Source organism: Saccopteryx bilineata, chromosome 7 (assembly GCF_036850765.1).
Source record: "Saccopteryx bilineata isolate mSacBil1 chromosome 7, mSacBil1_pri_phased_curated, whole genome shotgun sequence".
In the NCBI taxonomy this organism is placed as follows: Eukaryota; Metazoa; Chordata; class Mammalia; order Chiroptera; family Emballonuridae; genus Saccopteryx; species Saccopteryx bilineata.
The window spans coordinates 89,333,996-89,347,447 of NC_089496.1; the positions used below are offsets into that span (position 1 = coordinate 89,333,996).

Sequence of the window (13,452 nt, forward strand, 5' to 3'; positions counted from 1 at the left end):
CTGCCTCCCCCCCTTTGGCGCTGCCGGGATTGGCTCCCCCTACCCCCGCCCCCTCCTCTTTGCAGCTCGGGGAAGGCTCCGGTGAAAGGGTGAGCTGGGAAGTGCGGGGAGGGAGATTAGCTCTCCGGCAACACAATCCCCTAAACCTGATGCCATGGGTCTCGTGGGTGAAGGAGAGAGCAGGGCCAGAAAGGCCCCAATGTGAGGAACCCCCACCCCCAATCCGCAGGCCCTTTCCCCCACCTCCAGCATTGGTCGGGGTAAGTCTCTGTTGGAGTCCCCTTTAAGTCAGTCTCCATGTGGCCCCTTCTTTCTCTGTTGTTCTACTCCCCTGTATGTCACTGTGTCTCCCCCTGTCCTTCCCAGCCAGTGCCCACCCTGCGTGAAGGGGGCTGGGGATGGAGAGAAAGGGGCAACCTGGCCTCTAAATACAGGCTTATCTCAGGCTGGTGAACTACAATTTTCTCTTCTCTCAGAAGTTCCCCAACCTTCATCCAATTCACGCCGTGTCTGGGCCCCCTTCCTTCTCAGGATGCACTGTTTCCTGATCTAATGACCCTGCTGGCCAACTGGGGAGAAAAGGAAAAGGAGAACAGGTCGGTTTCTCTGGACTTTCTTTTCCCCCCCAACTTTCCTGGCCTTCTTTCTTCTATCACCTGCTCTTAGATTCCTTCTGTTTGCCATAAGATTTGCTGGGGGGGGGGGGGGAGGGCAACTGAGGGTTTGGGGATCCACTGGGGATCCACAGTAGGGAATGCTTTTGTTATGAGCCCCCCCTCCCGTTTCCTTAAATTAGCTCCTTTGGTGAAGCTGTAGTCGAGAGTAGAGCAGATACCTCTGGCTTCCAGAATGGCCACTGAATGAGCCTAAGTGTCTGACCTTCCAGGATGCTGCCTGGGTTCCTAGCCCAAACTCCACCCCTAGCCCCAGCGAGGATAGAGGGGAAGGCAGTGTCTGGTGGGTCTGGATGTTATGGGGGTAGTGTCCCAGGTAAAGGTAGTGGCTCCTTTGGAGGAGTGACCTGTTGACACTGAAAGCTTCAGCTAAAATGACTCCAACACATTTTTCTTCAATTGGATTTAATTTCCAAGCATTTGACTGAACTGACCCAGCAGGAATCATACCGGCAGACTAACTATGAGAAGGGGACGAGCAGCCAAAGGAAGGTCTGTCTTTGGAAGCAGTGTCCTGCTCCTGGCTCTCCCCTGCCTCTAGAGCAGGGGTCCCCAAACTTTTTACATAGGGAGCCAGTTTACTGTCCCTCAGACTGCTGGAGGGTCACCACATACAGTGCTCCTCTCACTGACCACCAATGAAAGAGGTGCCCCTTCCAAAGTGCGGCGGGGGGCCGGATAAATGGCCTTAGAGGGCTACATGCGGCCCGTGGGCTGTAGTTTGGGGACAGCCTGCCTCTAGAGGGTCCTCCACAGACTTGGCACAGACAATGGGGAATGGACAGAGCATGGGGAACTCCTTCTGGGGTTCAATTCAAGGAGAGGATGGGATTCCTGTTTAGGGTCCTTAGAATGAGGTGTATGGGCCAGAGATGGGTGGGCCTGTACAATGGAATCCTTTGTTTAGTATTTCATGCCCTTGACCTGCCCTTATTCACTTCATAGGAAAGACTGGCAGGAATCCACAAGCAGGCCAGATGGGCTGGCTATCCTTATCAATACCAAGTTTGGAGATAAGGGAGCTCTCGTCTCCCTCCTTCCACCCAGAAGGCATGGGAGGCTTACACCCCTCTGAACTGAAGTTGCTTCCTCTGTAGCTAGGACACTCGGGATGAGTCTGTAAGGACAGGCAGGGGCCCCTAGCCAGAGAGACCGGCAACTGGAAGATTACTTTGTCTTTGAAAATCGAGTTCTGGGTAAGAGATTAAGAAAAAATAAGACACTAAAAAGACTGTCCCATACAAATCAATTTTTAATCATTTCAGTTTGCCGCGAGCTTCCAGCTCCAGTTCCTCTAGGGTTTATCAATGTGGAAAACACTAAATGCCCCAAGTTGAGCTATCCATCTAGTGATCAGAGGTGACCCACTGCTGGTCTCTTAAGAATCTACATCTGTCATAGCAGCATGCCGGTGGAGCCCCTGTACTAGTGCGTATCTGTTCAGTGTTGGAACCAGAACCCTGGCTCCAAGGGAGGGCAAGTATCTCTCCCTTGAAGCTTAAGTGGAACAGCAGCCAGGGAGGGCCCGGACCTGCTCTCACTGCTGGATTCCTGCACTTACTCCTGTGCTGCTTGCTCCCTGCCATCCCAAGGCTTTAGAAAGTATTTCAGAACAGGAGGCTTTCAGAGCAGCGGTACTTAGGAGGCAGCTGCAGGGCAGGGAAAGCCTGCGATAGTACCACAGAGGCTGTCCAGAGGAGAAATCACAGGCCAACTTCTCCAATGTCGGGAGACTTGCCTGGGGCTCCACCCAGAATACGGACAGAATGGCCTCTCCTCCATGATGCTCACCGGCTTCCCTCAGATGGAGGGTACTCTGCCCCAGCAGGCTCTCCCCCTCCTAGGCACCCAACCGCAGCAGCAGCCCTTCCTCCCTGGAGGAACTGCTCAGGCAGGCTGGATGTAAACAACAGCCCGGGGAGGGGGTGGAACACATGGAGGGGAGCTCAGCAGAGGCAGGAGAGGCTCCCAGAGGAGGGGGTGGCGAGAGAGGTGGGGACGCTGCTGGAAAGGGAACCAGCAAAGTAGGCACCTGAGGGTTCCAGAAAACCTGTCCATGTTTACTTCACTACACACAGCCCAGTGACGGTTTAAACCAGACTGAAAATGAAAGCTGAAGTCAGGACCCTATAGTGCTAATGAGTCAATGGGTTTGAAGGTAGGATAAGCTAATGGGTACTCCTGGTGCCAAGAACCAAATCCAGAAGGTGGTGGCCCAACAGCAGAGCACTGGGTAGATTCCAATCTTCAGTCTCCCAGAGAAGTCAGCTCTGGGTTTGGAAAATGGAAAAAAGGTTTTCCATTCCTACCCTCCCTACACCTGAGCTGAGTCCTACTGACTGGGCAGAGTGCTGGCTGGGCAGGGGGGACAGATTTCAAGCCCAGTTCAGCCCCAGGCCAAAGGAAGCAGAGTTAGTCCCACCTACATTGAAGAGCTGTCTATTTTCAGAAGCCTAGAAGAGCTGCTGATGCTCAGGCTGTTGATATCACCCTAAGGCTTGCCCCAACATCACCTGAAAATTAGTCGGTAGCCACAATTTGTAATCTCAGTTGGAAATGTGAGGGGATGACCAGAGAGCCCACCCTGGACATCCCTACATTCTTGAAGGCTTCTCTCTGTGCCCACCCATCCCTCCCTCCCCAAATAAGATTATTCCTGGCTTGCCCCTCCTGGCCCCTGCTGTCCAAGCTCCACTGCAGTGCAGCCTTCACCGAGAGAACTTGGTGTCTCCAACCTTGGGGACAGCCCCCTCTCCCATCTTCCCTCCAGGTCGGGAGCCTCATGGGTAAGGGCAGTCAGTGGCTGCTCAGGTAGGCGTGGCCTCAGGAGATCGTGGAGAACTCCTTGAGCAGGACCTCCTGGCTGAGTGTGTGGAAGGCCAGGTTTCTTCGGACGTTGGTGCTAATGGATCGAACCTGGGAAAGGGTGGGGGAAGGTAGGAGGACACAGGCAAAGAGAAAACAGGAGAGAGTTGTTAAAAACAGTAGAGGGCAGTGCCTGAGCCACAGGGCCAAGATTCTCTGGAAATCTCTCTCAGGTAATGAACTCTTTACAGCTATTATCCCTACAGTCAAATGAGCAAACGGTTCAGTAACAGTGGGAAGAAGAGGAGACTAAGTGACAGCAAGTCTCACGGATGAGAGAAGAGACTTTGAGTACCTGAAGAGGTAGAAACAAGCACAGACAAGGAAGGAGGGCAGGGCAGGCTTGTGTCCTTGCCTCGGCCATGCAGAAGGGTGACTGGCCTGGTCAGTGGACTGATGGAGAAAGAAAAACTGATGCCAGTGGACTCATGCTCTGGAGCTAGCTAGCTCCCTTGGATGGTTTCTAGCCTCCTTACTCTCCCTTTGTAGTTCTCCACTTTTGGGAGTTGGAAAGAACGTTTAGAGATGCAGCCCTTGTCTGGCATAGATGGTAGGAGTATGAGCCAAGGAGGCCAAAGTCCAGGATCAGCTCATACAGCTAGTGAGTCCCAGAACTGGGGCAGGACCTAGGTTTCCTAATTCCTAGTCCACACTCTTTCCTTACCACATATATGTCTCCCCAGTTTAGAGAAAAGGCTGGGGTGTATCCCTGCCATGGCCCTCCTGCTCACCTCACCGGCTTGCTCACAGACCCAGGATCTTGCAGGAAGTGGTGCTGTGTCAGCAGAGGAAAAGATCTATGGGGAAGGGGTCAGAGGGCCAAGCTCCCTACTCCCAGTGCATTCTCAGAGGAGCCCAGCAGGCTCAGGAAGGAGAGTCGTTCGCGGGAGATGGATGTGAATGTTGTATGACAGAAAAGGGGAGGGGGAGAAAAAGAATGTGTATCTGTGTTGGGCCCCAGAGTCCAGGGAGCTTTTCCCTTCAATTTCTGCTCTGCGATGGAAAACTTAATGAAATCGTCAGGCTGGAAGCAGAAGAAGGGGCGCCATGCGAACAGCAGGCAGCTCAAGCTCATTAGCTCTAGATCCCCTTTGCTCCCCTATGCCAGAGGTGCAGATAACAGGAGAATGAGTAAGGGAACAGCTAGTGTCGAAGAGCCTCAAGACAGCTGCTCTAACTCTCTCCTCCACAACCCTCTTCTTCTCTCAAATACTTAGTCTCTTTGGGCCCCCAGTAATTCCCCTACATCACCTTAAAGACTTGCCAACCACCCCATAAAAATACTCTGTCACCTCCTTACACTAATGGCTTCCCTTTCCCCAACTAACTCACCCCAGAGTATGTCTTCCTCATCCTGGGGAAGGCCTAATCCCAGGAATGTCAGGGCAGGGTCAGAGCTGAGTGTGTTTGGCATAAAACAGAAGAACTAAAATCCAGTCCTTCCATCTTGGGCTCTGCACAGAGTAGTAAAAGCTGGGCTGATGCAATTTCTGCCACAGCAGTGGGAGGGCTGAGGACACGGGAAGCAGGTACAGAGGCCTGTGTGTCCAGGTGTCAGCCCTGGCCAGGATGTTCACGCACAACCAGGCTGGCGGAGTGGCAGGACCACGGGAGGCTGAGCTTTTCTGAGAGCAGCTCTGAGCACAGCGCAGCACAGGGACCATCGACAGGGAGAGTCCAGTTCTGTGAAGAGATGCTGAGTGGGAGATGGAGTGGGAGGCAGAGCAAATGCTCACTGGCTCCAGGTGGCCAAGGCTGGGGGCTGCTGGAAGCTGCACAACTAGAAAGCGGGAGTAGGGACAAAGCCAAGACTGGAGAACTGGACTGGGGGGAGGGCACTCAGACCAGGAGCCAGCTAGGAATTTAGGAAGTGACTGCGTAAGGAGGAGAGGAATCAAATCCTCTCATTAGTTGCTCTGAGGACAGGATGAGAAGCAATGAGCCAGAGCTGCCACTGGGAACACACGTCAAACCCCAGGCCCAGCTGTGAAGGGCTGTCTCCATGGCTGCAGAAGAGAGGTGGGCAGTGCTGCCTCGGGCTTCTCGCCCTTCCCAGGCTGGCGCCAGCGCCCAGGGGAGCACCTTCTCCCACAGCCCGAGCGCAGGCTGCCTTGGGAGAGAAGCTGCACACCTACTCCCAGCAGAGCCCCCAAGTCCTCTTTCATCATCCTCTGGCAAACTGCTAGTGTTCCCTAGATGCCCACCTGCACGAAAGAACCCCGTGGCTCGGAAAGGGTCCCCAAAGACACAGGTAGAGACAGAGATGGGGCAGATTTACCAGCTCTTTGAAGAAGGCAGCTTCCTTGTGCTGCTCCGAATAGCGCTCATACTGGTCCAGGCCATCCTGCAGCTTCAGCGTGAGTGTGTCATAGTTGGCTCGTACTACCTCCAGCACCTGGGGGAGAGGGGCAGTCAAGGGTCAGGCAGGGCTCAGTCCAAGAAGAGTGCAGGTCACTTGGCCCCAAGCATGGCCCTCCTGTTGCCCTGCTACACTGAATTTAGTCTGGGGCAATAACCCTCCTAGAGACCCTGCTCACCACTTAGCACCCCCAAAAAACCCTGACCATAGGGAGCAACTTCTCAGGATTCCAGGATCACTTTTCTTTTTTCTTTTCTTTTCTTTTCTTTTCTTTTCTTTTCTTTTCTTTTCTTTTCTTTTCTTTCTCTCTCTCTCTTTCTTTTCTTTCTTTCTTTCTTTCTTTTTTTTTTTTTTTACAGAGACAGAGAGAGAGTCAGAGCGAGGGACAGACAGGGACAGACAGGAACGGAAAGAGAAGAGAAGCACCAATCATCAGTTTTTCGTTGCAACACCTTAGTTGTTCATAGATTGCTTTCTTATATGTGCCTTGACCACGGGCCTTCAGCAGACCAAGTAACCCCTTGCTCGAGCCAGCGACCTTGGGTCCAAGCTGGTGAGCTTTGCTCAAACCAGATGAGCCCGTGCTCAAGCTGGCGACCTTGGGGTCTCAAACCTGGGTCCTCCACATCCCAGTCCGACGCTCTATCCACTGCACCACTGCCTGGTGAGGCACTTTCTTTCTTTTAAAAAACTTTTTATCGATTGATTTTTAGAGAGAGAGAGGGAGGGAGAGAAACAGAGACAGAGAGAGAGGAAAAAAACGCCAGTTTGTTGTTTCACTTATTTATGCATTGATTGGTTGATTCTTGTATGTGCCCTGACCAGGGATTGAACTCACAACCTTGGTGTATTGGGACAATGCTCCAACCGAGTTACCCAGCCAGGGCCTGGAATCACTTTTTTTTTTTTTTTTTTTGTATTTTTCTGAAGCTGGAAACGGGGAGAGACAGTCAGACAGACTCCCGCATGCGCCCGACGGGATCCACCCGGCACGCCCACCAGGGGCAACGCTCTGCCCACCAGGGGGCGATGCTCTGCCCCTCAGGGGTGTCGCTCTGTCATGACCAGAGCCACTCTAGCGCCTGGGGCAGAGGCCAAGGAGCCATCCCCAGAGCCCGGGCCATCTTTGCTCCAATGGAGCCTTGGCTGCGGGAGGGGAAGAGAGAGACAGAGAGGAAGGAGAGGGGGAGGGGTGGAGAAGCAGATGGGCGCTTCTCCTGTGTGCCCCGGCAGGGAATCGAACCCGGGACTTCTGCACGCCAGGCTGACGCTCTACTACTGAGCCAACCGGCCAGGGCTGGGATCACTTTCTAATCTCTTCCCTTCCTCACTTTTCCTGACTCGTTCAGTCTGGCAACCAAGGCTATTAGTCACTCTGAGTATGGTCAAAGCGCATGAGAAGAGGTGACAGAATAGTGAGTGTCTAAGCTCACCAATGTCCCCAGACCATAAATGTGTTCTCAGCCATATCTGCAGCTTTCTCTGGCCAGGCTGTCACAGTTGCTCAGTAAGACCTTGCCAACGTCTCCTTCCTTTTCCTTTTTTGGGAACCACATTTCTTCAGTCCTGGGATGTTCCTCAGCACCATCTGCCACTTGTTTTCATCTCTCCGTGCCAACTCAGTCTTCCTGTCCATTGTCTGAATCGAACTTTTGGGTATCCCAGACTTGGGGTACAGGAGACACTTTCTAGACTAGGCTGAGATAACCTGATCTTTTTTTTTCTTTCTATTTTTTTTGACAGATACAGAGAGAGAGGGGGACAGATAGGGACAGATAGGAAGGGAGAGAGATGAGAAGCATCAATTCCTCGTTGTGGCTCCTTAGTTGTTCATTGGTTGTTTTCTCATATGTGCCTTGACCACGGGGCTACAGCAGAGCAAGTGACCACTTGCTCAAGCCAGCAACCTTGGGCTCAAACCAGCAAACCCCTGCTCAAGCTGGATGAGCCAGTGCTCAAACCAGTAATCTTGGGGTTTCAAACGTGGGTCCTCTGCATCCCAGTCTGACGTTCTATCCACTGCACCACTGCCTGGTCAGGCTAACCTCATCTTTTGTTGAGAGGGCCTCTCTCCCACCATTCCTCTCTCTGACTTTCTAGGTGGGGATTCTGACCTCCACTGATTCCAAGAACCTTAGATCTCTGTGGCTCCAAAAGGAAGGGATTATATCATAGCTGGTCCTGATGTGACTTCAGTTTATAAGACCATGAATTAAAGGAAAGGACAATTAGGAAGAGAGGTACTATATCAAGTTAGAAGAAACGAACTGGGCAGAAAGGAGCAGGATTGACTGGACAGAAAGGAGAGATTAACCACAACAGGGAATGACTTTACTCTGGTAATCTAGGTGATGCTATTTTGCAACTTGATCTGACCTGGAAGGGAAGTCTGTGGTATCATGGAGTGCTCCTAGCTCATTAGGGAGCTTAGGAGAATAAGTGAGTCCTGAAGGATGCTTAGCTCTAAGAGCAGAGAGGCGTGAAGGGATAAGCTAGAGTCAGGACTGGTCAGAGGGTTTGAGGATGAAATGAGGGGTGCAAAGGTGCCTCTGGGCTGTTCTCACCAATTCAGTATTATGCCAGGGCAGATTCCACTTGACAGCAAACACTTCTGCCTGCCAAGCATTCCTGAGGAGAGAGTGTGAATGGAGAACATAGGGAAGGCTGTGTCTCTGAGTCTGGGGGGAAGAACAGCTAAGGCAAAGGTCTGGCCCAGGCTCTGGCCTCACTATCTCCAGACACCAAGCTCCTCAAAGTCACTTTGCTTGGCTATGTACACCACCTGTAAGCCACATGCTCTCTAAGAAGTCCATTATCTGCCCTCCACCCTCATGACCCTCTACAGATAGGAACCTGGGTCCTGGCAAGGGGCCTGATAGAACAAAACTGGGAGTCCCGCTCTTACTATGGGATCTCAGACCATTCACATAAACTATGAGCCTTAGCCCTTCTGTCTATAAAATGCAACTTGACTTCACCTTCCCAAAATGACATGGGAATAAAAGTTGTTTTTTTATATATTTTATTTATTCATTTTAGAGTAGAGAGGGAGTGAGAGAGAGAGAGAGAGAGAAAGGGGGGAGGAGCAGGAAGCATCAACTCCCATATGTGCCTTGACCAGACAAGTGCATGGTTTTGAACCGGCGACCTCAGCATTCCAGGTCGACGCTTTATCCACTGCGGCATCACAGGTCAGGCGGAATAAAAGTTTTGAGTTCTCGAAAGTAATATACAATTGATGAAAACATTATCATCCCAATGACTAAACAGCTACCTAGACAGCTCTTGGAACTAAAGAGTAATTGTCTTCACAGCCCATTTCAAACACTCTCAAAGATCCTGTATGCATAAATGATTTTTTTTTAATTTTTTTTTTTTTTAATTTTTATTTATTCATTTTTTAGAGAGGAGAGAGAGAGAGAGACAGGGGGGAGGAGCTGGAAGCATCAACTCCCATATGTGCCTTAACCAGGAAAGCCCAGGGTTTCGAACCGGCGACCTCAGCATTTCCAGGTTGACGCTTTATCCACTGCGCCACCACAGGTCAGGCTCATAAATGATTCTTCACTGCAAAGGGACATCTGGATTTATTTGTTTCTTTCTTTTTTAAATCTTTTTTTTTTTTTTTTAAAGTTTTTTTTTTTTTTTAAATTTTTTATTTATTTATTTATTCATTTTAGAGAGGAGAGAGAGAGGGAGAGAGAGAGACAGGGGGGAGGAGCTGGAAGCATCAACTCCCATATGTGCCTTGACCAGGCAAGCCCAGGGTTTTGAACCGGCGACCTCAGCATTTCCAGGTCGACGCTTTATCCACTGCGCCACCACAGATCAGTGTTTCTTTCTTTTTTATGTGCCTTGACCACGGGCCTTCAGCAGACCAAGTAAACCCTTGCTTGAGCCAGCGATGTTGGACTCAACTAGATGAGCCCTCGCTCAAGCTGGCGACCTCGGGGTCTTGAACCTGGGTCTTCCGCATCCCAGTCCGACGCTCTATTCACTGCGCCACCGCCTGGTCAGGCGGGACATCTGGATTTAAGTGGAAGACACAAATGGCCTCAGTTCAGGGAAGAACAAACTGGAGGGGGAGGGGACCTAGACCCCTCCCCCGAGGTCTCTTGAGAGTGAAGGGTCTGATATAGGCCTTGAAATCAGAGAGACCTGAATTTTGGTCCTATTGACCACTAATTAGCTAAGTAAACATAAATACATTACTTAATCTCTTTGAGCATCAGTTTTCTTATCTGTAAAATGAGGATAACACTATCTACTTCATATGGGTGATGTGAGAATGAAATGAGGTGATTTTCCAATGTCTGGCACAAAATGAACAAACAATAAATGGTTACTAACTTTATGATAAAAACTTTTTGGTGACAATGGGCATTTGGTAGTTCTGTTTATCCCTAGATAGCTTTTTTTTTTTTTTCTTTTTAAATTCAGAGAGAGGAGGGGAGGCAGGAACTGAGATCCACCCGGCAAATCCACTAGGCAGCAAAGCTCTGCCCTTCTGGGATGTTGCTTGGGGTTGCTCAGCAACTGAGTTCTTCTTAGCGCCTGAGGGGGAGCCCATGGAGCCATTCTCAGAGCCTGGGGCCAACTCATTCAAATTGAGCCATGGCTACAGGAGGGGAAGAGAGAGAGAGAGAGAAACAAGACTGGGAGGGGTGGAGAAGCAGATGGTTGCTTCTCCTGTGTGCACTATGAATTGAACCCAGGACCCACACATGCTGGGATGACGCTCTTCCACTGAGCCAACAGGCCAGGGCCTTCCTGGATAGTTTTAACTATAAGTCTGGAGCTAGGGCCTTATACATCTTCATTCAGGCTATGGCAGATTCTTGTGAGAAGAAAATCTAATTTCTTTATTAATATGAAAGTAGGCTTCCCATAATGACCCCACTGTCCTGAGTTAACTGGCAATGTATCAGTCAGAAGTCAGAGAATACCCAGTACTCACTGCCAACCTTGCCAATCTTGGTAGTGCAAAGGGATACAGGTCATACTTCAGAAAAACTGAGCAGAGGCACCCACACAGGCCACCCTTGTGTCATACAGGTTCTGAGGCTCCTGGCCACATCAGGATCACAAAGAAGAGAGATTCTAGTGCATAAATTAGTTCAAAATTGCTGGCGAGATTTCAAACACACACCCTCTCCCTAGCACACAAAATGGACACTTCCCACAGACTATTCAATAGCCTGTGCTCCATTTTTTAAACAGAGCCTTTGAAATGGGAAATAACTTCTCCCTTGAAGAAAGCAGCAAAGGAGAATGGACAAGCTGGAGAAGTTCCTGGCGATGGCTATTCAACCTTAATGTCAGAGGGCTATGACCTGTGCCCGAAAAATCGCTTAGTCACAAATCTCTGCTGGACTGAATTACCAGCAGAATGAGAATGAGGGGACAACTAAGTAAAAGGATGTGACCTGACAGCAAGCTTGTGCTCATTACCTTCTCAGTTTGAACACACTTCACAAGGGCACTTCAGAATGAATCAAATTTGATTTTTAAGAAATTAAAACCACAGATTGTGTTTTTGGGAGTAAAGTGACATTCTTTTCCATCCTTTCAACCTTCTTGTCATCTTTTCTGTAGGACTTATTTTCAGCATCAGGGGTGAGCCTGAACAGTCTACCCTGATGGAGCCTAGACTGTGGGTGACAGAGCTACAGACCCATCAGAGGTAACGGCCCTCCCTGCAGCTACTGTCTCATGGGCTCTGCTCACGGGTGGAGAATTCTGCCCTCAGAATTAGCTGACACAGTAATCTAAAGTGGAGAAGTGGTAGATAAAATAGAAGAGACCTTGGATTTTGTCATTTTCCCTGCCTTGAAAGGTGTAACACAATTTCTGCCTCGCTGCCCGTTCACTGGTTAGTTTTGTAGCTGACTCCAAACCACACTTAGTGCTACTGGCTCAACTTTCTTATGTGCTTACATCTGTGGGTATACCCTTCATGGTGGTTTATCTTGAGTCTCCATTTTGCTTGTTAGCTCCCTCTCTCTTCCCCACTCTCTCTCTAAAAAACCCCCACAACAATTGATTTTTTTAAAAAGAAAGAAACCTAGCGGATTGCTGGAATGGTGCTGGGTGTACTAACTCTAATCTTACTGTGTGACCTTGATGAGAGATTCCTTTCCTTTTTGGTTGGGCCTGAGTGTTACTAAATTAGTCCACAAGCACGTTGAATGTTTACTGTTTCTTAGGACTCTGTTAGGCCTTGTGGAAAATCTATAATGTAACACTGGGTCTCTTTCTTCTGAGTGCTAAGACTCACACTGTGACACAGTTTCCATGAGGAAATCAATAGTTTCTGCAGGAGACCGCCTGCCACTCTGCCTGTCTACACCTGCAAACTTATAAACCTGAAAGCGGTGTGTTCTCTCTGCCAGAGTAAACCCCTCATTGGTACGCCTGTAGAGGACAGATCTCTTCCAGAAAGGCAGGGAGGGGAGCATTTGCTCATTTATGGCAATTGGAATTTCAGGTCTTATAAAGCAGTTATTCATGGAGTCATATTAAAGCGAAAGAGATAATGATAACAGCTTAATGTTATTAGGCACTTTTTTTTTTTTTTACAGAGACAGAACGAGAGTCAGAGAGAGGGATAGATACGGACAGACAGACAGGAACGCAGAGAGATGAGAAGCATCAATCATCAGTTGAAATGCTCTGTAAATTTTGACAAGAGACTGAAGAGAAATCAGAGCTCTGATCTTTCATTTTCTCTGAAGGGACCTAACCTAGCCCCCCACCTTCCTCTGCTTGCCCCCCACCAGCCCTTCCCCAGAACTGGTTATGACTCTCCCAGTGAGGAACAGCCCTCTTTTCTCCCAGAAGTAGTAAGGGTCTGTCCCTACACTTGTAATCTCAGCAGTCTGGGGACATGCTGTCAATGGCATTCTCACAACTAAGTACAGAGGTGGCCAGGCATTGGACAATGTGGAATTCTGAGGACGGAGGAACAAAAAGCTAATTCTTCTTCCATAACCCATATTTATTTTTCCAAATTCAGGACTAGTTAAAGCTGAATAAGAAGCACTGCAAAGATGTCCTCCAAGTAAAGACCTTGGCGGATCTCTACTGGGTCTAGCTGTGCCTGGACCCTGAAGAGAGTTTCAACCAATAGCTAGTAATTTTCTTTTCTTTCTTTCTTTCTTTTTTAAAAAATGTTTATTTTTATTTATTTATTCATTTTAGAGATGAGAGAGAAAGAGAGAAGGGGGGTTGGAGCAGGAAGCATAAACTCCCATATGTGCCTTGACCAGGCAAGCCCAGGGTTTTGAACCAGCGACCTTAGCGTTCCAAGTCGATGCTTGATCCACTGCTTCACCAGTCAGGCCCTTTCTTTCTTTAATAAACAAAGACTTTATTCATTTTAGGGAGAGAAGAAAGAGAGAAGGGGAGGAGTAGGAAGCATCAACTCCCATATGTGCCTTGACCAGGCAAGTCCAGGGTTTTGGAACTGGCAACCTCCGGGTTCCAGATCACCGATTTATCTACTGTGCCACCACAGATCAGGCAATAATTTTCAAGGTAACATAGTTAAGGGTA

At 49.5% G+C, this 13,452-nt stretch overlaps 1 protein-coding gene and 1 long non-coding RNA gene across 11 annotated transcripts in view; one reads left to right on the forward strand and one right to left on the reverse strand.

Annotated features, from left to right (window-relative positions):
- Positions 1 to 98: 98 nt before the first annotated feature.
- Positions 99 to 11,439, forward strand: LOC136311090 (uncharacterized). The gene is made up of 3 exons (XR_010726684.1): positions 99 to 260; positions 532 to 600; positions 11,119 to 11,439. It is a non-coding gene; the product is annotated as an uncharacterized lncRNA (long non-coding RNA).
- ARMH3 (armadillo like helical domain containing 3) overlaps positions 1,909 to 13,452 on the reverse strand; it is a 233,646-nt gene continuing 222,102 nt past the window's right edge. For all 10 annotated transcript variants that reach the window (XM_066240272.1, XM_066240273.1, XM_066240279.1 and 7 more), the window contains 2 exons: positions 5,818 to 5,934; positions 1,909 to 3,590 (listed from right to left, as the gene is read on the reverse strand). In XM_066240272.1, the coding sequence (XP_066096369.1) occupies positions 3,498 to 3,590; positions 5,818 to 5,934 (210 nt within the window). In that variant the 3' untranslated portion in view covers positions 1,909 to 3,497. The remainder of the gene's footprint in view (positions 3,591 to 5,817; positions 5,935 to 13,452) is intronic.